Source organism: Monodelphis domestica, chromosome 1 (assembly GCF_027887165.1).
Source record: "Monodelphis domestica isolate mMonDom1 chromosome 1, mMonDom1.pri, whole genome shotgun sequence".
Lineage (NCBI taxonomy): Eukaryota > Metazoa > Chordata > Mammalia > Didelphimorphia > Didelphidae > Monodelphis > Monodelphis domestica.
In genome coordinates this window covers 305,982,516-306,009,873 of record NC_077227.1, presented here as the reverse complement: position 1 = coordinate 306,009,873, position 27,358 = coordinate 305,982,516, and the positions used below count along the sequence as shown (strand labels likewise).

The 27,358-nt window shown below is 34.6% G+C and overlaps 1 protein-coding gene across 6 annotated transcripts in view; it reads right to left on the bottom strand.

Annotated features, from left to right (window-relative positions):
- Positions 1–27,358, bottom strand: part of TXNDC16 (thioredoxin domain containing 16) — a 148,131-nt gene that overhangs the window by 94,362 nt on the left and 26,411 nt on the right. For 5 of the 6 annotated variants that reach the window (XR_008915039.1, XM_016426324.2, XM_056811096.1 and 2 more), the window contains exons 6-7: positions 21,941–22,014; positions 20,333–20,407 (exon numbers count right to left, since the gene is read on the bottom strand). Coding sequence is in view for 5 of the 6 variants with exons in the window: in XM_016426324.2 (XP_016281810.2) it covers positions 20,333–20,407; positions 21,941–22,014 (149 nt within the window). In the remaining variant the exon portion in view is untranslated. The remainder of the gene's footprint in view (positions 1–20,332; positions 20,408–21,940; positions 22,015–27,358) is intronic. The other variant, XM_016426325.2, reaches the window with a different exon arrangement.

The window sequence follows — 27,358 nt, the reverse complement described above, 5'->3', positions numbered from 1 at the left end:
GACCTCAATTAGCCATTTCCTAGGAAATGTAACTGATGTGAACCAATTTTTATAATGATAATAGAGCCTATAATCTAATAAGAGACAATTTCCATGATAAGTGGAGAATTACAACAGCCAAAGGCAACAATGTTAGATTATAAATTCCTTTTGCAAAATAAGTTTAATAAAGGAAAGAGACAAAAACAACCCTAGGAGGCAGATGCTATTATAATATCCTCATTTATTAGTTGAAAAAAAAATAAGGCAAATAGAGATTAAATGACTTGCCCAAGAATATACATCTAGGATGTCTCCTGAAGCCAAATTTTAACTCAAGTCTTCCAGTCTCAAGGTTCAATACTTCATTTACTATGCCATTTATTGAGCCTCCTTAAAAAACCTTAGCTTGGGATTCAACCAAGAAAATAGACAAAAATGGAAAACAACAGACAAAAAAATGGTGAAGATTTGTAAAAAATGTCATAATGAGGGCAGTGAGATGGCTCTGTGGAAAGAGTGTGAGACCTAGAGTCAGGAGGACCTGGATTCAAATCTGGTCTCAGATACTTCCTAGCTATGAGACCCTAGACAAATCACTTAATCCCAAAATGGTCTTGCTCTTATAGCTCCTTTGTCTCCAGACCAATACTTATATCAATTCTAAGAGAGAAAGTGAGAGGTTTTTTTTTTTTTTAATTGTATAAGGGAGGAAGAGTAAAGTTAAAAACTAATGTAAACTCTAGTAATTGAGGCCTAAAGCCAGAAAAATGTCATTCCTGCCAGTTTCCATGGGTCACTGTGGAGGGAGCCAAGGTATGGATATACACTGCTCAGATATACACTGAGATACACATGAAGAAACAGGTCCAGTTCAACAAAGAAACAAGATTAATAAGAAGAAAGGAAGCCTGAGATGAATGCAAACTCCAATATCTGACTAGATCCATGATGGCAAACTTATGGACATGCATGTTAGAGGAGCCAGAGTCCTCTTTGTGGGCACACAACCATAACCCCAGCACAGAATTTGCCAGAGCTCATTACTAAAATGCCAGAGGGCCGGGCTGTTCCCCTGCCCCTTTCCATGTGTGCCTAAGAACATCTCTCACATCACCTGCCCGCTAAAAGGTTCATCATCACTGGACTAGACACTATCTGTACCATATCGGGGAAGAGAACAAACTACAAACTGGGGATTGTGCAAGAGAAAGGAGACAGAGATACTATCACCAACACCCTAGGTGCCTATCTTCACTGGTTCCCAGGAAACTGATACAGAAGCCAGGGACTGAGGCAAAGGTCGGGTCTATCTAGTACCAGCAACACAACCAGAACACCAAAAGCAGCAGCATCCAAACTACAGAAGGCATAAGAATAAAAGAGGTCTGTCAACTCAAGAGTATGGGAAGCAGAAGTTTTGAATCTTAGAACTAAGCCTAGAAATATGAAAAAACACATACACACACACACTGAACACAAGTAAGAGATAATATAAAATAGAAAAGTGATTCCAAAATAAGTACAAATAGAGCCTTAGAGAAAAGAATACTTTAACCAAAAGGAATCCAACTGTGTCCCAAATAAAGGAATCAGAAAATAAAATATAAAGTTAGAATTTAAATGAAAGCTGTGAAGTAAAAATCTAGAATGAAAATGACTAGCTTACAAGGTAGAAAATAGTACCCAATTAGAAGGTTACTTGAAAACCAAAATGGACCAAACAAATTCAAAAATTCAATGAGACAAGCAACAGCTAAGGAAGGCCCAAAGATAAGAGGTCCTAAGTTCAAATATGAACTCATAAACTTCCTAGTTGTATGACCCTGGGAAAGAACTTAACTCCTTCTACCTAGCCCTTACTGCTCTTCTGCCTTGGAACCAATACACAATATTGATTCTAAGATGGAAGGTGTAAGGGGACAAAGGGGTTAATTTTAAAAGGGTTGTACTAGATTATTTAAAAGTGTGGTGACCAGGAATTTATTTTATTCAAAAGCGATTTATTTACAAAATGTAGAAAGAGTGAAATAAGAAAATCAGAGAGAGGATAAGGTAAGATATCTAGCCTAAGCACTAGGTAATTTACTCCCAGCCCCTGGCTCAACCCAGGCAGGTAGAGTTAGTCCTTAGGCCTCAGCAAAGCCAAGGACCTGGGGAAGTCACTCTCAAGAGATAGATCTCTCCTGAGGCTAGTTTTGTTGTTGTTGTTGGGGGTTTTGTTTGTTTGTTTGTTTGTTTGTTTGTTTTTCAGAAAATCCAGAAGTTAAGAGTCAGCTTTTCACTTACCACGTGTCAATTCAAAGGAAGAGATTTTAGAACAGCCTTACCACGAACAGGGCCTAGGGTCCAGCCTCCACTCCAAAAAATGAAGAATTGTCTCCAGTCTCCACTTCCAAAGAATGAAGAACTGTATCTCACAGGAAGTGACAGCTCCTTTTAAAGAGGTTTCTTTTGTGTCACTTCCTGTGTCTTCCCCTAATTTTACATCTACCTATCACAGTTGAAGCTTTGCTTTAAGACTGCCCAGGGGCAGTTAGTTTAATTCTGATTCGTCACCCACTATTGCACACATGGGTCACAGACCTCCCAAATAATGATTAATTGGGATCTAAAAATGAGCAGATCTCCATACCCAACTTTTAAGTAGGGTATTTACACTTATTAAATCTAAAAATAGGCAGGGGTTACAATTTTAATCTTCACAATCAAGGGAGAGTTAATTTTAATCTGCACAAAGGTAAGGGTTTTTAAATTGGAAAAAATAGAATAATGTTTGAAATTGATCAAATAAAATTAAAAAAAGAAAAAAATGGAAAAATATTCAATGAAACAATTAAAAATATAAGAATAAAGTCAAAAGATTGAAATATTAGAAAAACATTTAAGTTGTAGATAGAAAACAGGTTGAGAAGACATAATTTAACCATGACCAAAAAAAAAATGTATATTTTGAAAAGTCTTTTTGTTTTTCTTGAAGCCCTTGTTTTCTTGCTCCACAGAAACCAAGAATAAAGTAAAAATAGAAAGAATCTACTTTTCAATTCCTCAAATTGAAAACATTCAGGAATGATGTAAAACCAGAGCTTCTAGGTCAAAGAAATCACAAACAACCAAAAATGAAGAGTTCAAGGATGAATAGTAAAGATCAGATTTACTGATTGCATGATATGCTACAACCATCAGAGAAGAAAGGAAATCTTGAAATAAAATATTACAGGGAAGGAGTCAAGATGGCAGCTTAGCAAGCAGCTTTTGCAAGTTCAGACCTAGTGGAAGACCCTTCCTTAACCGATACAGACTGAATGCTCCTAGGGCACTGAAATTCAAGCTAAACAACAAGACAGAAGCAGAGAACCCTCCTTCTGGACTCAAATCAAAAGGTAAGCCCCCCAAAAGCTGGAATCCGAGAATACTCGGGGCTAAGGGGAAGGCAGAGGGAAGGTCCCAGGACCCCTCCCCCACAACCCAGAGGGCTGAGCCCCCAGCAGCAGCGGGAACCTCTGAGCGGGCAAAGGTGCTGGTTTGGGGGGTCTACCTTGTGAGCAGCGGGGTGCCGGGCTCAGAGCATCCAGCTTGCACAGCAGGGAGGAATCCAGGGAGAGATGGGGCCTTGGCTGGGTCCCTCCATCGGGCTCCAGTCTCACCGTTGCCTCGGGGCACATCCAAACCAATCCAGTTGAACCTAATCCCATCAGAACTCCTCAGAGTTTAGGGAGGCGGGCAAAGGCACTTACGGACAGAGGAGAAGCAGCTGGAGAGAACTGGAGAGAGCCTGGGCAGCCCAGCCTTCCAGGAGTCTTCAGAGCCTCAGAGCTTCATACCACATACAGCCCAACCCAGTTGAACTCAATCCAATCAAAAGCCTCCAGAGGACAGAGAAGCTAACATTCCTCCCCTAGAGACTGTACCAAGAGACCTGACAAAGCTCCAAGAAGGGAGACTGACAGCCCCAAAACCAAAACAAAATGAGAGGAGCAAGAGTACAGCCAAATACGGGGAGCAAAGAAGGGGTAAACTCGAGCAAAAAACAGAAAAAGAAGAAAGAAATTACAATAGACAGCTTCTGCACAGGTAATGAGCAAAGAGCGAATGAAACAGAGGGGGAGGGATCAGCAAGGAAAAATCAGAAATCCCAGCGAATTGGATACAGGCTTTGGAAGAACTCAAAATGCAATTCAAAATACAATTAAGAGAGGCTGAAGATGATTGGAAAAAGAATTTAAAAACTAAGATAAGTCATCTGGAAACAGAAAATAGTGTCTTGAAAGCCAAAATCAACCAGCTGGAAAATTAGTCAAAGGAGATGAAAGATGAGGTGAAGAAGATGAAAGATGACCTCCAAAGAAAATCTGACCAAAAGGAAAAGGACGACCAAAAAACTAAGGATGAAATCCAGTCTTTAAGAACCAGAATACAACTAGAATCAAGTGACCTCACAAGGCAGCAGGACACTATAAAACAAAACCAAAAGAATGAAAAAAATTGAGGAAAATATGAAGCATCTCACTCACAAAACAGAGGATTTAGAAAATTGTTCAAGGAGAGACAATTTAAGAATTATTGGCCCACCAGAAGAACATGACAAAAGAAAAAGCCTGGACATTATATTACAGGAAATTATTAAAGAAAACTGCCCTGAAATCCTTGAACAAGAGGGAAAAGTGGAGATTGATAGAATCCACAGATCACCTCCTGTACTTAATCCCCAACTGACAACACCCAGGAAGGTTATAGCCAAATTCAAGAACAATCAGACCAAAGAAAAGATATTACAAGCCGCCAAGAAGAAGTCATTCAGATACCAAGGAACCACAGTGAGGATAACTCAGGATCTGGCTGCATCCACACTGAAAAAAAGAAAGGCATGGAATACTATATTCCGGAAAGCAAGGGAACTAGGTCTACAACCAAGAATCAACTACCCAGCAAAACTGACTATATTCTTACAGGGGAAAGTAGTGTCATTCAACAAAATAGAAGAATTTCAAGAATTCGTAAAGAAAAGACCAGACCTTAACAGAAAATTTGATGTCCAAGCACAGAACTCAAGAGAATCATCAAAAGGTAATTTAAAAAGAGGGGAAAAAAGAAAAACAAAAAAAATTTTTTAAGGGACTCAATAAGTTAAAATGATATGTATCCCTATAAGAAAAGTGGTCATTGGTAACTCTTAAAAACTGTTACTTTTACCTGGGCAGCTAAAAGAAGTATACTTAGAGGGAACAGCAACAAACTGTATAGGAAGAAAGGACAAGAAATAAATAGGTATATATTTATATGCATGCAAAAATACGCATGAGTATGCATATATATATGTATATATATATATATATAACTTGAGCTTAAAAATAGATTAATATTAAAAGAAACGTGAAAAGAAACAAATGGGGATAAATTTATATGTCATAAAGAAGCTCATGGTGGGAGGGGGGAGAACATCAATACACTGGAAGAGTAAAGAGGTCAGAGACAGGAAATACTCAACTTTTACGTGCTTTGAAAGTGGCTCAAAGAGGGAAAAACAATCTAATTCATTGGGGGCAGAGAATAGATTTGCACCCTATATGGGAGTAGAAGGGTAAAAAAAGGTCTGGTGGGGAGGGAAGCAGTACAAGAGAGGGAGGGAACTGGGGGTTAATTTTAGAAAGACTACAGGGAAAATAAGGGGAGGATAAATAGGGAGGGGGTAGAAAGGGAAGTAAAATAAGGGTGGGAACAAGGGGAACTGTTCAAAAGCAAACATTGGTGTAGAAGGAAATAGTGAAAGAAGAAAAGGCAGGAAAAGGAGCAGAAATCAAAACGCTGGGAAATACACAGCTAGTAATAATTCAGAATGAGAATGGAAGGAACTCACCCATAAAATGCAAGCGAATAGCAGAGTGGATTAGAGTCCAAAACCCTACCATATGCTATCTACAAGAAACACATATGAGAAGGGTAGATACACATAAGGTGAAAGTAAGAGGGTGGAGCCAAATCTATTGGGCATCAACTGACAAAAAGAAGGCAGGAGTTGCAAACATGATATCCGACAAAGCCAAATTAAAAATAAATCTAGTTAAAAGAGATAGGGAAGGTAATTACATCCTGATAAAAGGCAGTATAGACAGTGAGGAAATATCTGTACTCAACATGTATGCACCAAATGGCAGAGCATCCAAATTTCAAAAAGAGAAACAAGAGGAACTCAAGGACGAAATAGATAGAAAAGCTATACTAGTGGGAGACCTGAACCTTCCTCTATCCAAACTAGATAAATCAAACGAAAAAATAAATAAGAAAGAGGTAAGAGAAGTGAATGAAATCTTAGAAAAATTAGAGTTAGTAGACATGTGGAGAAAAATAAATAGGGACAAAAAGGAATATACCTTCTTTTTTTGCAGCACATGGTACATTCACAAAAATTGACCATGTATTAGGGCATAAAAACATTGCAAACAAGTGCAAAAGAGCAGAAATAATAAATGCAACCTTCTCAGATCACAATGCAATGAAAATAATAATTAGTAAGGGAACATGGAGAGGTAAATCAAAAATTAATTGGAAATTAAACAATACGATTCTCCAAAACCAGTTAGTTAAAGAACAAATCATAAAAACAATTAATAACTTTATTGAAGAAAATGACAATGATGAGACATACTTTCAAAACCTATGGGACGCAGCCAAAGCAGTACTCAGGGGGAAATTTATATCCTTGAGTTCATATATTAACAAATTAAGAAGGGCAGAGGTCAATGAATTGGGCATGCAAATTAAAAAATTAGAAAGTGAACAAATTAAAAATCCTCGGATAAAGACTAAATTAGAGATCCTAAAACTCAAAGGAGAAATTAATAAAATTGAAAGTCAAAGAACTATTGATGTAATAAATAAGACTAGAAGCTGGTAATTTGAAAAAACAAATAAAATAAAGTACTAGTCTAATTAAAAAAAGGAAAGAAATAAACCAAATTAACAGTATCCAAGATGAAAAAGGAGACCTCACCTCTAAAGAAGAGGAAATTAAGGCAATCATTAAAAACTACTATGCCCAATTATATGGCAACAAATATGGCAATCTAGGTGATATGGCTGAATACTTACAAAAATATAAATTGCCTAGACTAAAAGAGGAAGAAATAAATTACCTTAACAACCCCATTTCAGAAAAAGAAATCCACCAAGCCATCAAAGAACTTCCTAAGAAAAAATCCCCAGGTCCAGATGGATTCACAAATGAATTCTATCAAACATTCAAAGAACAACTAATCCCAATATTAAACACACTATTTGACAGAATAGGCCAAGAAGGAGTTCTACCAAATTCATTCTATGACACAAACATGGTACTGATCCCAAAGCCAGGCAGGTCAAAAACAGAGAAAGAAAACTATAGACCAATCTTCCTAATGAATATAGATGCAAAAATCTTAAATAGGATACTAGCAAAAAGACTCCAGCAAGTCATCACAAGGGTCATCCACTATGACCAGGCAGGATTCATACCAGGAATGCAAGGATGGTTCAATATTAGGAAAACCATCCACATAATCGACCATATTAACAAGCAAACTGACAAAAATCACATGATTATCTCAATAGATGCAGAGAAAGCCTTTGATAACATACAACACCCATTCCTATTGAAAACACTAGAAAGTATAGAAAAGAAGGGCCTTTCCTAAAAATAATAAAAAGTATATATCTAAAACCATCAGCAAACATCATCTGCAATGGGGATAAACTAGAAGCCTTTTCAATAAGATCAGGAGTAAAACAAGAATGCCCATTATCACCTATGTTACTTAACATTGTACTAGAAACACTAGCAGTAGCAATTAGAGAAGAAAAAGAAATTGAAGGTATTAAAATCGGCAATGAGGAGACCAAGCTATCACTCTTTGCAGATGATATGATGGTTTACTTAAGGAATCCTAGAGAATCAACCAAAAAGTTACTCGAAATAATCAACAACTTTGGCAAAGTTGCAGGATACAAAAAAAAACCCACATAAGTCATCAGCATTTCTATATATCTCTAACCCATTTCAGCAGCAAGAATTAGAAAGCAAAATACCATTTAAAATCACCCTTGACAATATAAAATACTTAGGAATCTATCTGCCGAGACAAACACAGGAACTATATGAACACAACTACAAAACACTTTCCACACAGCTAAAACTAGATCTAAACAATTGGGAAAACATTGATTGCTCATGTGTGGGACGAGCTAACATAATAAAAATTACAATCCTACCCAAATTAATTTGCTTATTTAGTGCCATACCCATTGAACTACCAAAAAACTTCTTTACTGAATTAGAAAAAACCATAACTAAGTTCATTTGGAAGAACAAAAGATCAAGGATATACAGGGAAATCATGGAAAAAAATGCAAAGGAAGGAGGACTTGCAGTACCAGATCTCAAACTATAATATAAAGCAGTTGTTATCAAAACAATTTGGTACTGGCTAAGAGACAGAAAGGAGGATCAATGGAATAGACTTGGTGTAAATTATCTCAGCAAGACAGTTTATGACAAACCAAAAGACCCCAGCTTTTGGGACAAAAATCCATTATTTGATAAAAACTGCTGGGAAAATTGGAAGACAGTGTGGGAGAGATTAGGTTTGGATCACCTCACACCCTACACCAAGATAAATTCAAAATGGGTGAATGACTTGAACATAAAGAAGGAAACTATAAGCGAATTAGGTGAACACAGAATAGTATACATGTCAGACCTTTGGGAAGGGAAAGATTTTAAAACCAAGCAAGACTTAGAAAGAGTCACAAAATGTAAAATAAATAATTTTTCTACATCAAATTAAAAAGTTTTTGTACAAACAAAACCAAACTAAAATCAGAAGGGTAGCAACAGATTGGGAAACAATCTTCATAAAAACCTCTGACAAAGGTTTAATTACTCAAATTTACAAAGAGCTAAATCAATTGTACAAAAAACCAAGCCATTCTCCAATTGATAAATAGGCAAGGGACATGAACAGGCAGTTCTCAGCCAAAGAAATCAAAACTATTAATAAGCACATGAAAAAGTGTTCTACATCTCTTATAATCAGAGAGATGCAAATCAAAACAACTCTGAGGTATCACCTCACACCTAGCAGATTGGCTAACATAACAGCTATGGAAAGTAATGAATGCTGGAGGGGATGTGGCAAAGTAGGGACACTAATTCATTGCTGGTGGAGCTGTGAATTGATCCAACCATTCTGGAGGGCAATTTGGAACTATGCACAAAGGGCGATAAAAGACTGTCTGCCCTTTGATCCAGCCATCGCACTGCTGGGTTTGTACCCCAAAGAGATAATAAGGAAAAAGACTTGTACAAGAATATTCATGGCTGCACTCTTTGTGGTGGCCAAAAACTGGAAAATGAGGGGATGCCCTTCAATTGGGGAATGGCTGAACAAATTGTGGTATATGTTGGTGATGGAATACTACTGTGCTAAAAGGAATAATAAAGTGGAGGAATTCCATGGAGACTGGAACAACCTCCAGGAAGTGATGCAGAGCAAAAGGAGCAGAACCAAGAAAACATTGTACACAGAGACTGATTCATTGTGGTACAATCGAAGGTAATGGACTTCTCCATTAGTGGCAATGCAAATGTCCCTGAACAATCTGCAGGGATCTAAAAAACACTATCCACAAGCAGAAGATAAACTGTGGGAGTAAAAACACCAATGAAAAGCAACTGCTTGACTACAGGGGTGGAGGGGATATGACTGAGGATAGACTCTAAATGAATACTCTAATGCAAATACCAACAACATGGAAATGGGTTTGAATCAAGAACACATGTGATACCCAGTGGAATCGCGCATGGGCTATGGGAGGTGGGGGGAGGGAAGAAAAGAAAATGATCTTTGTTTACAATGAATAATGTTTGGAAATGACCAAATAAAAATTTAAAAAAAATGACCCTCAAAAAATAAAATAAAATAAAATAAAATATTACAAAAGCAAAACCCCTTGATTATCCAGAAGGTCGAAGGAGAGCAGCACATGACAAGGGCTGAAAATGAAGATGATGATAATAATAACTTCATTTATATAGGATTTTAAAGTTATAAAGCACTTCATATACATTATCTAAGATAAAATGTAAAAATTGTCACAGCATGACAAAATGTATGTAATTCCAAGAGGAAAAAAGGAAGGTCTGCAGGACACTGAATGGATACCTAGCAGCAGAATTATAAAAGGATATGGGCAAGCTTAATATAGGATTAACAGGCATTAATGGGCTTTGAAAACTGGAAAACAGTATGGGAGAGATCAGGTTTAGATCAACATCTCACACCCTATACCAAAATAAATTCAGAATGGATAAATGACTTAAATATAAAGAAGGAAATTATAAGCAAATTAGGAGAACATAGAATATAATACCTGTCAGATCTATGGGAAAAAAAAGAACTTAAGACCAAGCAAGAGACAGAGAATATTACAAAATGTAAAATGAATTCTTTTGATTACATTAAATTAAAAGGTTTTGTGCAAACAAAATCAATGCAAACAAAATTAGAAGGGAAGCAACAAATTGGGGAAAAAATCTTTATAACCTCTGACAAAGGTCTAATTACTCAAATTTATAAGGAAAAAAATTAATTGTACAAAAAAAGCAAGTTATTTCCCAATTGATAAATGGTCAAGGGACATGAATAGACAGTTTTCAGATAAAGAAATCAAAACTATTAATAAGCACATGAAAAAGTGTTCTAAATTTCTTATAATTAGAGAAATGAAAATCAAAACAACTCTGACGTACCACCTCACACCTAGCAGATTAGCCAATATGACAGCAAAGGAAAGTGATAAATGTTGGAGGGGATGTGGCAAAATTGGGCACTAATGCATTGGTGGTGGAGTTGTGAATTGATCCAACCATATGGAGGGCAATTTGGAATTAGGCCCAAAGGGCTTTAAAAGATTGCCTGCCCTTTGTGGAATCTGATGGTGATGAATACTATTAGGCTCAAAGGAATAATGAACTAGAGGAATTCCATATGAACTGGAAAGACCTCCAGGAACTGATGCAGAGCAAAAGGAGCAGAACCAGGAGAATATTGAACACAGAGACTGATACATTATGTCATAATCAAATGTTAATGGACTTCTCTACTAGCAGCAATGCAATGACCCAGGACAATTCTGAGGAACTTATGAGAAATAACGCTATCCATATCCAGAGAAAGAACTGTGGGAGTAGAAATACAGAAGAAAAACATCTGATTGATCACATGGTTCGATGGAGATATGATTGGGGATGTTGACTTTAAATGATCATTCTATTACAAATATTAATAATATGGAAATGGGTTTTGAACAATGATACATATAAAACCCAGTAGAATTGCTCGTCAGCTCCAGGAAGGAGGAGGGAGGCGGGAAGGGGCAGAACATGAATCATGAAACCATGGAAAAATATTCTAAATTAATTAATTAAATATATTTTTTTAATTAATGGGCTGTGATTTGTAATGCTAAAGCAACTACACCAGTAAAATCATAAATCTACTGGAATATCAGAATATGCTTTACCTAATAAGAGAAAGAATTGCTGGTAATTCTGACTAAAGTAATCCTTTGGGCCTATGTCTTCAAGGAAATCTACAAACAACAATCTTTCCTCAACAGTCTAGGAATACATTATTTCCTAAATATAATTTGGATTCTTTTTATCTACATGAATTATACTTATTATATTCTAATCAAAAGAATTAGTTTTTAAGTAAGAATTAACTACTGAATAATTGAAAAATATTGAGTATTAGCTATGAAACACACTCATTTTAAAATTATGGCCAAGCCACTACACTTTTTTTTAGTTTCAATTTCTTTCATCTTGCCAGAAATACTTTTATTACGTACCTCATAGAGTTTGGAGGGAAGTAGATTGTAAACATACAACAAATCTCTTATGATATAGCTATGTAATGAATTTCTATTATCAACACTAATTAATCTGTCACTTATTTAATGGAATCACAAAGTCTCAGGAGTTTCTTGCAATTTCTGTAAACTGCAGCTTTACCTTTACTATTCAGGTTCTCTTTTAAATTTTAAGAAAAAAAATAACAAATGAAAGCAATAAATATGACCAGTATCTCCAGAGGATAGATGATGAAACACACTATTTTCTCTACTCTCACTAGAGAAGCAATGGGCTGCAGGTACAGAATGTTATATTTACTCCATAAATTGTTTTCCCAATTGTTTTTCTTTGTTTTAAGAGACATTTGGGAGGATGATTAAGTGCAGAGTGATTATAATATTAAAAGCAAAATTAATCAATAAACTATTTAATAAATATATCCAAAAATATACACATGGAAATCTAAAATGTGAAAAAAAGATAATAAAAGACTTATTAATCCCAGAGGGCCTCACTGTTTATGTTTACTCTTCTAAAGCTAGGAGGTATGCTCTTTCATGCTTCTAGAGTTATCTCCATCGTTGACAAAAATTCTCAATCTGATCATATTTTTTGAAAATTTGTGTATAAAGATTAACCACACATAATTTTCCTAATCAGGTGGTCAAACCATAATAACAATCTACCAGTCCTCTGACAGTAGTTATTTTAAACAGCAGGGAGTACATATTTGTCAACAATTATAATATTTTATCCTTACTTCCCTCAAAATTTTATGATTAGGTTAATCCAGTAATTGAGCTGCAGATGACTATAAATTAAGTGTATGAGTGTTTCAGAATTTAAATCCACTACAAATTTTCACCAATCAACAAAAACAGCATAATCAAAAGGACATTCAGGCTATTTTGAGAATCAAAGGAAGATTAACAAATAAATACAATCACTAATTAAGACTGACAAGGCAATGATAGCAAGGGTCATAAACACAGAATTGTTTGATTATTATTATATAACTTACAAGTCAACTGTGTAACATAGTATTAAAAATACTCATGCTACCTTACATCACATTAATATCCAGAAAGAGGAAGGTGACAGTCTCACTCAGTGAGGCAAAATCCAGACAATTTCCAGTTCTGGATATCAAATTTATGAAAAAATGGCAATTAAAATATGAGTTCAATGAAAGTAGGTATTACTTTTTGCCTTTCTTTGTATCCTCAGTTCTTAGTACAGAACTTGGCACATAGTAGGTGCTTAAGAAATGATTGCTGACTAACTAAAGGGCACCTTGAAAAAGGCAACTAGGATAATGCAGAAAGCATACCTTATGAAGATCATTTGAAGGGTCTAGTGATGTTTTAGTCTAGATAAGAGAAAATTTAAGGAGGAAATGATAATTGTCTTCACGTATTTAAATAATTCCCATTTGAAAAAAAAATATTAGACTTGTTTTTGCTTAGATACACAGGACACTATTAGGATAATTATGTCACAGATTTAGGGCTGGAAGAGACTTCAAAAGCCATTTAATCCAGCTCCTAATATTGTAGACAAAAAAATTTAGGTTCAGAGAAGGCAAATGACATGTAAATGGATCTAGAAAGATAAAATTTAAGACAGTTATAAAGAAAAACTCTGTAACAAATGAAGTTTTCAGGAAGTAGAACCAAAAGGAAGAATAGTATAAAGAAATATGACCAACCCCTTCCTCATCACCACAGCACTTCAATAATGAATGTACCAGACCAAATTGTGATAAGTAAATACAAGTGAAAAATCATACCTAGTCATATCCAGCCTAGGTTGAACAAAATTGATATATGCAGACCCTGTAGACAGGGTATGGCCAGGCACACAAGGCCTCACATAGAATAATCTAGCAGAGGCAGCATCTGAGCAAAATAGTTACAACCCACCAAGCAGTAAACCAGCCAGGGCACCTGCTCTAAGTATATATTGTAGTATCCAAAAGATGTCAGGTTGTCTCCACAAATTGTACATTTTAGGACCCACAGGCATTAAGGCAGGTCCCTGAGCACCAGAATAGACCACAAGCTCAGTATAGTTCCCCACTCCAAGAATAAAGCTGAACTTTAACATATAGGAAAAGTAACAAAATGGGCTGGGAAAATGATCAAAGGACCATAGAAAGCTACTTTAGTGACAAAGATCAAAACATAAACTCAGAAGAGGACAACAATGTCAAAATGGCTACACATAATTCTTCAAAGGAAAATGTGAAATGGTGTCAGGCACAAAAAATAACTTTTGGAGGAGCTCAAAAAGGATTTCAAAAATCAAATAAGAGAAGTAGAAGAAAGAATCAACTTGGTAAAATTATAAAAATCACTAAAGAAAACAACTATCTAAAAAACTAGAATTAGCCAAATGTTAAAGGAGACATCAAAATCCAAGAAAACTATCTACAAAGTAGAATTGACCAAATGGAAAAGGAGTTTCAAAAGCTCACTGAAGAAAATAATTTCTTAAAAATTAGAATTGGGTAGATGGAAATAAAAGACTATGTGACATCAGGAAACAATAAAGCAAAATCAAAAGAATGGAAAAAATGGAAGAAAATCTGAAATATCTTATTGGAAAAACAGACTTAAAAACAGATACAGGAGAGATAATCTAAGATTTACTGGTCTACCTAAAAGTTATGACCAAAAAAAAAAAAAGAGCCTGCAGACCATATTACAAGGAAAACTCTGTTTTCGAAGAAGAGGGGAAAATAGAAATTTTAAAAATCTACTGATTTTCTCAGCCTGAAAGAGATCCTAAAATAAGAACTTCCAGGAACATTGATGCCAAATTCCAAAGCACCCAGACCAAGGAGAAAATAATGCAAATAGTCAGAAAAAACAACAACAACAATTTAAATTTCATGTTGCCACAGTCAGGATTACACAGAACCTAACAGTTTCTACATCAAAGGACTGGAGGGCTTGGGAAATGATATTCCAGAAGGCAAAGGAGCTAGGATTAAAAATAAGAATCATCTACTCAACAAACTGAGTACATTCCTTCAGGGAGAAAAAAATTACATTTAATGAAATAGAAGAGAAGACTAAAATTTTTCTGATGAAATGACCAGGGCTGAACAGAAATTTCAAGGTCCAAATACAAGATGTGAAAAAAGCATAAAAAGATAAATAGGAAAGAGATAACTTAAAGGATTACATAAGATTAAACAGTTTACATGTCTTTAAGGGAATACAGTATTTGTATCTATTAAGAAGATTATTACTATTAGACAGTTGGAAGGCATATACATAGATAGTCAGAGAGCACAGGAGTAAGTTGAATATGATGAGATGGAATAAAATAAGAGGTAAAAAAAGAGAAGAATGTATAGAATGAAGAGGGAAGGAGACATAAAAGTAAATGAATTACCTAAAATGAGGAGGTGTGAGAGAATTCACACAGAGGAGGGGAAATTTTGGAGACAGGTGGGGTTTGTGGTAAATGCTTGAACTTTCATCAGGATTAGCTCAAAGAGAGTGTAATTGACCAATATAGCAGCAAAGGAAAGTGATAAATGTTGGAGGGGATGTGGCAAGATTGGGACACTAATACACTGCTAATGGAGTTGTGAATTGGTCCAACCATTCTTGGGGGCAATTTGGAACTATGCGCAAAGGGCTTTAAAAGAATGCCTTCCCTCTGACCCAGGCATACCACTATTGGGTTTGTACCCCAAAAAGATAATAAGGAAAAATACTTGTAAAAAATGTTTATGTCCATGCTCTTTGTGATGGCAAAAAAAAAAATAGAAAATGAAGGGGTTTTCATCGATTGGGAGATGGCTGAACAAATTGTGGTATCTGATGATGGAATATTGCTGTGCTAAATAATAATGTACTGGGGGAATTTCATGTAAACTGGAAAGACCTCAAGGAATTGATGCAGAGCAAAAAAAACAGGACTAGGAGAACACTGTACACAGAGACAGATATATTATGGCCCAATCGAATGTAATAGACTTTTCTACTAGGCAATGCAATGATCAAGGACAATCCAGATTAATTTATGAGAAAAAATTCTATTCACTTCCAGAGAAAGAACTGTGGGAACAGAAATGCAGAAGAAAAATATACGATTGATCACATAGTTCCATAGGGTTATGATTAGGGTTTTGATGTTAAAAGATCACTCTACTTCAAATAAGAATAATATGGAAATGGGTTTTTAACAATGATACATGTATAACCCAGTAGAATTGCTTGACAGCTCAAAAAGGAGGTGGGGCAGAGGGGAATCATAAATTGTGTAACCATGGGAAAATATTCTAAATTTTTAAAAAAGAGAAATTTTTAAAAGAGAGAATAATATACATATTCAGCTAGTATATAAACCTATCTTACTCTATAGGGAATTAAGAGAGGAAGAGGATTAAGAAAAGGGAGATCAGACTGATAAAAGGTAGAACTGAAGAAGGCAGTGGTCAGAAGCAAAACATTTGTGAGCAAGGAAAGGCTGAAAGAGAGAGGGAGGAAGAAAGAGAAAGGAGGATATAGAGGGAGAAATAAGATTGAGGGAAGCACATATAATCATAACTGTGAATGTAAATGGGATAAACTCACCTGTTAAATGGAAGAAGGTAGTCAAGTGAATTAAAAACAAAAATACCACAATATACTGACTATAAGAAACACACTTAAAGCATGGAGAAATATTCTGAATAAAGTTAGGGATTGAAGCAGAATCTATTATGCATCAACTGAAGTTAAAAAAAAAAAAGGCAGGGAAAGCAAAACCAAAAGTTGATAAAATCAAGAGATAAGGAAGGAAATTATATCTTGATAAAAGCTATCAAAGACAAGGAAGCAATATCAATACTAAGTATGTCACCAAATGGCATAGGAATTACGTTCCTAAAGGAGAAGTTAAATGAGCTACTGGAAGAAACAGACAGTAAAACTGTACTAATAGAGGATCTTAACTTTTCCCTCTTAAAACTATAAAATCTAACCACTACCACCAACCCCCCCAAAAAAACAAGAAAGAAGTTAAGGATATGAATGGAATCTTAGGGGAAAATAGTTATGATGGGTTTCTGAAGAAAACTGAATGGAAATGGAAATGAATATAACTTTTTTTTAGTAACACATGGCACCTACACGGAAAATGACCATGTATCAAGTTATAAAAGTCTTAAAATCAAATGCAGAAAGGCAGAAATATTAAATGCATCATTTTCAGACAATGATGAAATAAAAATTACATTAAATTAAGGGCTGTGGAAAGAAAGATTAAAAATGAATAGGAAAGTAAATAACCTAATCCTAAAAAATAAGAGGGTCAAAGAATGAATCAGAGAAACAATTAATAATTTCATTAAAGAAAATGGCAATCATACAACATATCAGAGTTTATGGGATGCAGCCAAAGCAGTGCTTAAAGGAAATTTTATATCTCTAAATGTTTAAAGCAATAAAATAAAGAAAGAGCAGACTAATAAATTGGGCATACAACAATAAAAAAAACTAGAAAAAAGAAAATCAAAAACCTCTGATTATAAACCAAATTGGAAATCCCGAAAATCAAAGGAGAAAGCCAAGAGAAGTATAAAAAGGTACAAATGATAATGCAATCACAAGAGATTAAACAAGGGTGAACTTTTACAATCTTATGTGGGCAGATGATATATGTATCCCCTTAGAACTTTACCTTCATGAGAGGTCATAAAGGGAAAACTCTATTACAGAGAGCCTAGAAATTATTCTGTTATGTTATATTGACCATAAAAGAAAAATGGAAAGGAAAGTGGGAAAGTAAAACTGAAGGCCAGGGCAGAGGAGAATTGAAGGAAAATAAAAAGGGAAATTATCTCAAAAAGCATAAAAGGAGGCAAAGTGTATATAACTAAGAAGAAAGGAGTAGGGAAGGACAAAAGTCAATACATTATTTTCACTCATATCTGAACCGGTTAAAGGGTGCAAGATTACCCATATACAGAGAACTGGATACAGAAATACAATTCACCTAACAGGGGGAAAAGGAAAGAGGTTAAGGGAAAGAGAAGGGGGAAAAGAGTGGTGAGAATAGATTAATAGAAGCATTTGTCAGAAGCATCATGAACTCTCAAAGAGGAGAAAATAAAAAAGAAGGAAAAAATAAGACAATAGAATAAAAGGAAATATAGAACAACGATATCTGTGAATGTGAAGAGGATAAAATCACCTGTAAAATGGAAAAAGATATTAGAATGGATTAGAAATTAGACTCCAAAAATATATCATTTATAATAAACAGCAACCCATAATGTTAAATTAAGGGAATGAAGCAGAATCTATTGTTTCAGCTGAAATAAAAAAGGCAGGGGTAGAAATCATGATCAAATCAAAAGTAAATGATCAAAATAAATAGAGAAAAGTACCAATGACAATGAATTAATATCATATATACACCAAATGATTCAGTACCTGATTTCTTAGAGGAAAAGTTAAATGAATTACAGAAGAAAACACATAATGAAATTGACTGCTCTCAGAGCTAAATGAATCTATTTTGAAAAAAATTTTAATGAAGGTCTTGAATAGAAGTTGATAAAAGATATATATGACAAACTTCTGGGGAACACTGAGTGAGAACAGAAAGGATTATTATAATTACATATAAATTAGGAATGGCATTTTCATTTTCTGTCTTAGAATTGATACCAAGTGTTGGATACAAGGCAAAAGAGAAGTAAGGGCTAGGCTACAGCTAGAAAGTATTTTAAGGCCAGATTTTAACCCAGTACTTCCCATCTCTAGGTCTGCCTCTATCCACTGAGCCACCTATGTGGCCCTATAAAAGGTATTTTTTTTAAAAAAACAAACATAAAAACATCACAAGCAAAATTAAGAACATCTTTTACTGACCATGATGAATCTTTTTTGAATTACAAAAACTTCCTCTTTATTCAAGAGATTTAAAGAGAATAGATATTTCTTGAATAAAATAGAAAGTTTCCAACAAATGAAAATATAAATTCATTAAGTCATCTCACACAACCTGGCAGAGAAAAAAACCCCACAAATAGCAACAATTATATTTTTTAAAGGGATCTTAACCAAAGATTAAAACTTAAGAGGAAATGAAGTAACTCTCTTAAGTAGATGAATAAAAAGACAAATTATAATATCAATTATTTCATTAAAGATAATGACAAAAAGTGAGAGAACATAGCAAAATTTTGGGAATACTTCCAAAGTAGGATATTGGGGAAAATTTCTATCTGTAAACGCATTCACCAATAAAGTATAGAAGGCAGATCAACAAACTAGACATTCAACTAAAAAATCTCAACAAATTAAAAGTTCCCAATTAAATATCAAAAAAGAAATTCTGAAAATTAAAGATTTTTAAAAAGAAAATAAAAAATTAATAAAGCAATGTAATGAATAAGTAAACACTCCAATATGTGACTAATAGCCATTCCCTAACCAAGAGATAGTCAAGGGATAGGAACAAGTCTTAAAAAATAAAGAAAAAAATTGCAATAAGTCAAAACAATCATGACAGTTTTCCTTACAACTTGAAAAGTGGCAAATGTGACAAAAAAAGTTAGCCAACACTGAAGAGGTTCTGGAATGATAGGTATACTAATACATTTTTTGTATAGCTGTTGTGGAACTGATATAATCATTTTAGAAAACATTTTGCAGTTAATCAAATAAAGTGACCAAAACATTCACAGCCTTTAGCTCATAGATTCCATTACTGGGTTTATATCCCAAGAAAACCATAGATAATAAAAAAAAAAGGCTCCCTTATACACCAAAATATTTTAAATAGCAAAGAATTGGAAATAAAATAGATGCCCATCACTTGGAGAATGACTAAACACACTGTGGTACATTAATGTATTGGAATATTGCTGTGTTGTTGGATCAGTAGAGAAAAGCATGGAAAGAGCTGTATGAGCAAAAGCAGAATGAAGTAAGCTGAGCCAGGAAAATTACACACAATTAATACAAAAATGTAAATGAAAAAAAAAACACAGAAATAAAAGTGAATGTAGCAAAATCATAAAAATAAAGTATGCCTCAAATGAATAGATATGAGAGGACACTCCCAACCCACTTCTTCATTGAGGTGAGAGATTCATAGATATTGGACATTGTACATATTTTTAGGCTTTTTCAATGTTTTCAATAATCAGTTGTGCTGATTTTTTATCTCTTTTTCTTTTTATCTGTCCTCTTAAAATACTTTTTGTAATATGTGATGTCTCTCTAAGAGAAGAAAGGAAATGGAGAGGTGTAATGGGGAAAAATATGATGATATAAAAAATAAGACAAAAATCTATTTAAAATAAAAGAAAGCTGAATACATTTTTAGTTTAGAAACTACTTCCTAATACAAATATAGGTACTGAGTATTTTACAATCAATAACTTGGGGGGGGGATGCTCTCAAAACCATGTTTAAGAAGAGTAACAAATAATTAATTTTTACTTCTACTTACAAGAGAACATTAGCTATAATGGCATTCACATCAAACAACGCATCCATGGGGAATTCTCTGAGTAATATGTTACCTCTGTCAAAAAAAAAAATACTCAGAATTCATGCAGTATTTGGAATTCCTTAATGCCTCTGTCTAAATGTATTTATTAATGATCACTTCATACAAATCATCATTTAAAAATTAATTATAAAGGGTTTACTACATCTGCCCCAAAACTATACACAATGATATTATTTCAAAGTAAGCATGTTTCAAATTTCTTATTTTATCTAAACTTTCTATCTCCCCTATTCAATGTTCTATAGATGGTGGGAGGCAGTATTTGTAGAATTGGAACAAAAGCTCCTTAAGCAAAATGAAATGTTCTATTCTATGAAAATGATAGCTCATATCCCAAAGAACATGATGTTATACTTGAGTCACTAAAATTGTATGCCTCACTCATTTTTCTTTTATTAAAACCCTTACCTTCCGTCTTGGAGTCAATACTTTGTATTGGCTCCAATGCAGAAGAGTGGTAAGGGCTAGGCAATGGGGGTCAAGCGACTTGCCCAGGGTCACACAGCTAGGAAGTGGCTGAGGCCAGATTTGAACCTAGGACCTCCCATCTCTAGGCCTGGCTCTCAATCCACTGAGCTACCCAGCTGCCCCCTGCCTCACTCATTTTTAACCATTGAGGATAAAATGATTCCTAGTGTTAAATCAATATAGAGTAGAAATTTAAATAAATCTACTCAGTAAGATCAAAGATTTAGAGCTGGAAGAGACTTTAGAGGTCAACTAGTCAAAAACTTAAGATAGGAAATCATGTTAGAATGCTTATATTCAGAAGAAAACATGTACCAACACATAATGCAAAAAAATACACTAACGAAATATTAAATTCGAATAAATAGTTAAATGCTAACTCTCTACAAAACAATGTGGTAGAGAATATATAATGTTTGTATAAAACATGATGCCTGGCAATTTTTTTAAAAGGTGTCAGACAGTATTCCCTAGATCAGATTTATTTTACTTTGACAAAATCATGACTGGAAATTTGAAAATGGGCCCTTACACAGGGCCAATAACAGTTCATTAGCCAAACATCATATATTCATTAACTGAACCAAAAATGACTCTTCGTTTGTAGACCAGTTCCTAAAAAGGAATGGTATTATGCCTTAGATATTAAAATGATATGTCGTATTCTCTTTTACCTCTTCACTGCTCCCTCAGATATGGCTTCATCATGACATTATACCAAGTAAATTCCCTTCCTCCTCCCAACTGTCCTCCATTTTTCACTTTCCTTCTTTCTGTATTGTGTGTCTTCCCCCAGTAAACGGTAAGCTCCTTGTGGGCAGGAACTATCTTTTCTTTTTTCACATTTGTTTCCCCAACACATAGAATAGTATCTAGAACACAGAAGGCACTTAAAATATATTTACTGCCTGATTAACCTTTTTAAAGAAAATTTTTATTTTTGTCTAAAAAAAGTAACATATAATGAAATTGTGGGTTTTTTTTTTAATCTTAGAACTTAAAATATATACAACCTTTTCCTTTTCTTTTCCCCCTACCTTTCACCATTATACATAATTCATACATAAAAATTGTTACCGGAATAAATATGCTTTTGTCAAATCATTTTCCTTTCCACAATATCTTGATGTTTCCTCATTAGCACAGTTAACCTGAAAAAAGTTTGAAATATTTAAGTTTTATGACATGCAAAAATACAAATAAAGGCAACTCTCAAGTAAATTATTCGTATTGTCATTTACTTCCAAATTGATCCTATCTTAGGAGAGGTAGGTTAATGAATAAAAAGAGAGCACTGGATATACAGAAATACATGGGTTCAAATCCCGTCTTTGATATTTAATAGTTGTGGGGACATGAGTTAGTCACATAACCTCTCAGCATCTCCACTTCTTTTTCTATAAAATGGGGATTATAGTGCACTAGTTTCTCAGAGTATCTATGAAGATCAAATGAGATAATATGTAAAATGATTTGGAAATCTTAAATCAATAATATCCAATTATAAATATATTTTAGCTTCTGACCTTGTCATACATTTACTGATCATCTTTGCTAATATTCTGGTGATTTCTTTTACTAATTTCTATCTAGGTGTGGACAGCCCGTGGGCACTGAAAACTTAACAAGTACAAAAAAACCTAATTACCATTCTTCTTAAAACCTGACTCTTAACTTCCTTTGCCTTTATCAAGACAAACACAAGTCTTTTAGTCATTCAAGTTTACAAATAGGAGGCATCCTTAATTCTTCACTCCTTCAAATATCATATTCAATGGAGGTGCCAAGTCATATATATATATATATATATATATATATATATATATATATATCCTACTTAACAAATACTCTTCAATCAAACCATAACCACACTAGTTGGTCAGACTCTCTTCACTAGCATACAACCTTCTAACTGGTTTTGTCACATATAACTTTGCCACTTATCAATCCATCCTTTATATAGCAATAAAATTTAACATTCCTAACCATTTCACTCTTCTGTTCAAGGTGATTTCATAATTCCCTTTTGCCTCTAGGCCAGAAGTTCTTAGGGTCAGTAAATTTAGTTTTTAAATCCTTTAATAATTCTATTTCAATATAATTGGTTTCCTTTATAATCCTATGTATTTTATTTTGTACATTAAGAAACATTATCTTAAGGAGTTCATAAACTTCACCAGATTTGTTCACAACTTCTAAGATAAAATATGAACTTCTATGGGACATTTAAAAATTTTCACAATCTTTTTCCAATCTATATTTCCAAACAAATTTCACATTACTCTCTCTATGATACCAAAGTGGCCTACTTGTTAATTTTATTCAATATTACATCTCCTTTCTCAATACCTTGGCACATACAGGCTGTTTCCCATGCCTGTGTATAAATGGAGATTTTGAGCCTTTGGACTTCATCCCCAAAAGTCCCTTAGTATTTCCCAAAATTCCCTTTTCCTGTGTCCCCACATTTTGCATGATTGTATTGAAGTGGCTGAAACTCCTTCCTCTTCCTTTCTTGGACCTGCGACCAAGTTGAAGTTAGGCAGTTCTTTTGTTTTAGTTATTATTAATAAAACTTTATAAAAATATATTTATTTATTGATTATTAATTTAAAACTCACATCTGTAATATTTTCCTAACCTTTGCCTCTCGGAATTTCTAGCTCCTTTCAGAGTTGAGCTCAAGTGCTTCTTTTAATGAGGCCTTTTCTGATTCCTCCAATTGTTAGTGCCTCCTCTCCCCCATCCCTGCCATATATCTCTGAATTTATTTTGTGTGTATTTTGTATATGTTGTTTCCTCTACCCTTTTCTGACTAAAATATAAGTTTTTGGAAAGCAGCAACCCATCATTTCTGCCCTGGCAACCCCAGTAACTAGTATACAGTAGTTGTTAAAAGGAATTGAATATTCCAAAATATCCATCAAGAGATAGAAAGATGCCTGAGATTCTGTTTGGTTAACATTTAGGAATAACACAGTTAGAAGTAATCCCAGGGATGTGCCATTAAGACAGGGATTATTTAGTCCAACTCTTTCATTTTACAAATGAGACCCAGATTAAGTGGCTTGACCAATGTCACTCCATTATTTTAGTGAGAAAGCTGGTACCAGTCTCTATATCATGAACACATTCTATTAAAAAAAAAAAAGATTCAATAGAGATTAACTAAGTTGAGAACCAGATAACACCAATGAATGAAATGAAATAAAATTTTTAACAGATGAGAAGACTTATTATTGATGTAATTAATAATTAGCCCTGAGTTAGCAGCAAAAAATTATAAAATCATCACTCTTGAGTCATCAAACTTCAGTAACAAGACAAAAGTCAGATGAGTGATTGGCCCCACTTGCAGTGGATGGCCTCAGACACTTACTAATCATATGATTCCCTTGCCTCAGTTCCTCAATTGAAAAGGAGCTGAAGAAGTAAATGGCAAACTACTTAGTTTCTTTGCCAAAAATAACACAAATGGGACCATAACATGTTCAACACAACTGAAACAATTGAACAAGACAAAGTCAATAAGACAAAAACAATAATTCTACATAAATTAACTTATTTGGTATATATATTTTAAACTTTACCTTACATATTAAAATCAATATTGTAGATTGGTTCCAAAGCAAAAGAGCAGTAAGGGCTAGGCAATGAGGGTTAAGTGACTTGCCCAGGATCACACATCTCTGAAGTGTCTGAGGCCAGATTTGAACCCAGGGTCTCCCATCTCTAGGTCTGGCTTGCAATCCACTGAGACACCTCACTATTCTGTTCAGTATATTTTATTCAATCATTTATTTATTCAACCTAACTACCAAAGAATTATTTTGTAGGTCTAGAAAAAATAATAACAAAATTCACATGGAAAAACAAAATGTCAAGAATTTTAAAGGAATCAATGAAAAAAATGTGAAGGAAGGAAGCCTAGTAATACCAGATTTCAAACTATATTATAAAGTGAAATCACCAAATCAATCTGATACTAAGAAATAGAGTGGTGGATTAGTAGAATAGATTAAACACAATAAAGATTAGTAAATGACCATAGTAATCTAGTGTTGTTCAAGCTTTGGGAACAAAATTGCTGAGAAAACTGAAAAGCAGTTTGGCAGAAACTAGGCATAGACCAATATCTCAGATGATACACTAAGATAAATTCAAATGGGTACATGATTTAGACATACAGGGGGATTTCATAAGCAAAATTAAGGGAACTTCTCAGATCTACAGATAAAGAGTTTATGACTCAACAAGAGATAAAGAGGTTCACAAGAAGTGTAATGGATAATTTTAATTGTATAAAATTTTAAAGGTTTTGCACAAAACTAGGGAACTGAGCCAAATTTATAAAAATAAAAGTCTACCAAATGAAATGATCAAAGAATATGAACAGATAGTTTTCAGAAGAAATCAAAGCTATTTATGATCATAAAAATGCATCTAAATCACTATCAATTAGACAAATACAAATTAAAACAATTCTGAAGTCCAACCTTGTACCTATCAGATTGGCTAACATAACAGAAAAGAAAAATGACAATAGAGGTGATGTGGAAAAAATGTGATGGAATTGTGAACTGATCCAATGATTATGGAGAAAAATTTGGAACTATGCCAAAAGGGTTAAAAAAAATGTGCATACCCTTTGACCCAGTAAAACTACTACTAGGTCTGTTTCCCAAAGAGATCAAGAGAAGGGCCCCTATGATCAAAAATCTTTATAGCATCTTTTTATGGTGAAAAAGACTTAGAAATTAAGGGAATGCCCATCAATTAGGGAATAGTTGAACAAGTTGTGGTAGATGATTATAATGGAATACTATAAGAAATGATGAACAAGGGGCAGCTAGGTGGCTCAGTGAATACAGAGTTAGGCCTAGAGAAGGAAGATGCTAAGCTTAAATCTGGCTTCAGAAACTCATTGTCAAGTCACTTAACCCTAATTGCTGTGGAAAGGAAACAAGACTGACAGTTGGTGGGGAAAGGGGCAACTGGGAGTGGCAGTTGGGTCTTGTGACTAGCACTTCCTTCCTATTGGGAGTAGCAGTTGGGTCTTGAGACTAGCACTTCCTTCCTGCCGGGTTTGTCTTCCTTCCTGGGGTGGGAGGAGGGTGGAGCTTGTTCAGCCCAGTCTGGTGTGGTATGCCTCTTCTTGGTTCAGCCTGAAGATTCAGGCCCAAACGCTTCTGAAGATTAGAACTGTTCTTGTTTGTTTTCTGTCTACTGCTAAGATCCTGAATTAGACAAAGCAAGGACTGATATAGAGTAAACGGGAGTGGGAGAAACCCTCCGCCAGCCTCTGGGGCCTGGCCTCAGCTCTGAAGCTGAGGAAAAAACTCCAATACCAACTGGTTATTAAACTTTATATTATTTGAATTCGCAGTCAGATAAGTGGGCTATCTTTTTTGGGCATAGAGGGAGCTGAACATCAGTTCATTCATTCAATGACAAACAGTCCTTATTGGACCCCTGCTGCTTCTTCTCGGCAGAGGGCATCTCTCTCCTTTGCCTCACCAAGCAATATTTCTTCTCTCCCCTTAAACTCCTCCATCCCCCATACAAACCGCACATTTTATTCCCCACCCCCATTTCCTTTCCCAATAAATATTACAATGCCTAGCCCAAACTATTCTTCTGCCTGGGAACCACTACTTAATATTTGTTCTAAGACAGAAGGTGAGAGTTGTTTGTTTGTTTTTTAATGATGATCAGGATAGTTTCAGAAAAACCTGGTTAAATATATAAACTAATGCAGTGAGCAGAACTAGATCATTGTATACACAAACAGCAATACTGTAATGAGATGAAAGACTTAGCTATATTGATCAAGTCAATGATCCACAGCAATTCCAAAATACTAACAATGAAAACTGTTATCTACCTTCTGAGAGAGAACTGATGAACTCAGAATGCAAACTGAAGTACAATTATTTTGTTTGCCTTCTCAATGAGTAATGGTGAAGTGGAAGGGAGAAAGAGAATTTGGAAAATAATTGGGCAAACTGCTTTATCCCTCTCTATGGAACTCAGTTTACTCTTTTGAAAAGCTAAAAGAGTAGTATTAGATGCCCTATGAGATTTCTTCCAGCTCTAGATCTATGATCCTCTAATCCTATATTTTTTTTAGTTTGTTACTTATATCATTTAAAAAAAAATGTGAGGAAACTTTTGTGAGCAGTAAAACATGTTCTAGCAATCTCAGTCATATCCTTGTTTTACATTTGTATGATAAACTCTTGCTTAAAAGAATCATTCCCATTACCCTACTTATACAGATTCCATCATGATATGTTAACCAAAATCAATATAATAAAGCAGGGAGAAGTTGGGTGGCTCAGGCTGAGAGCCAGGCTTAAAGAAGGGAGGTCCTAGGTTCAACTCTGGCCTCAGACAATTCCTAGCTGTGTGACTCTGGGCAAGTCACTTAATCCCCCTTCCTCCATTGCCTAGCCCTTACTGCTCTTCTGCCTTAGAACTAATACACAGTATTGA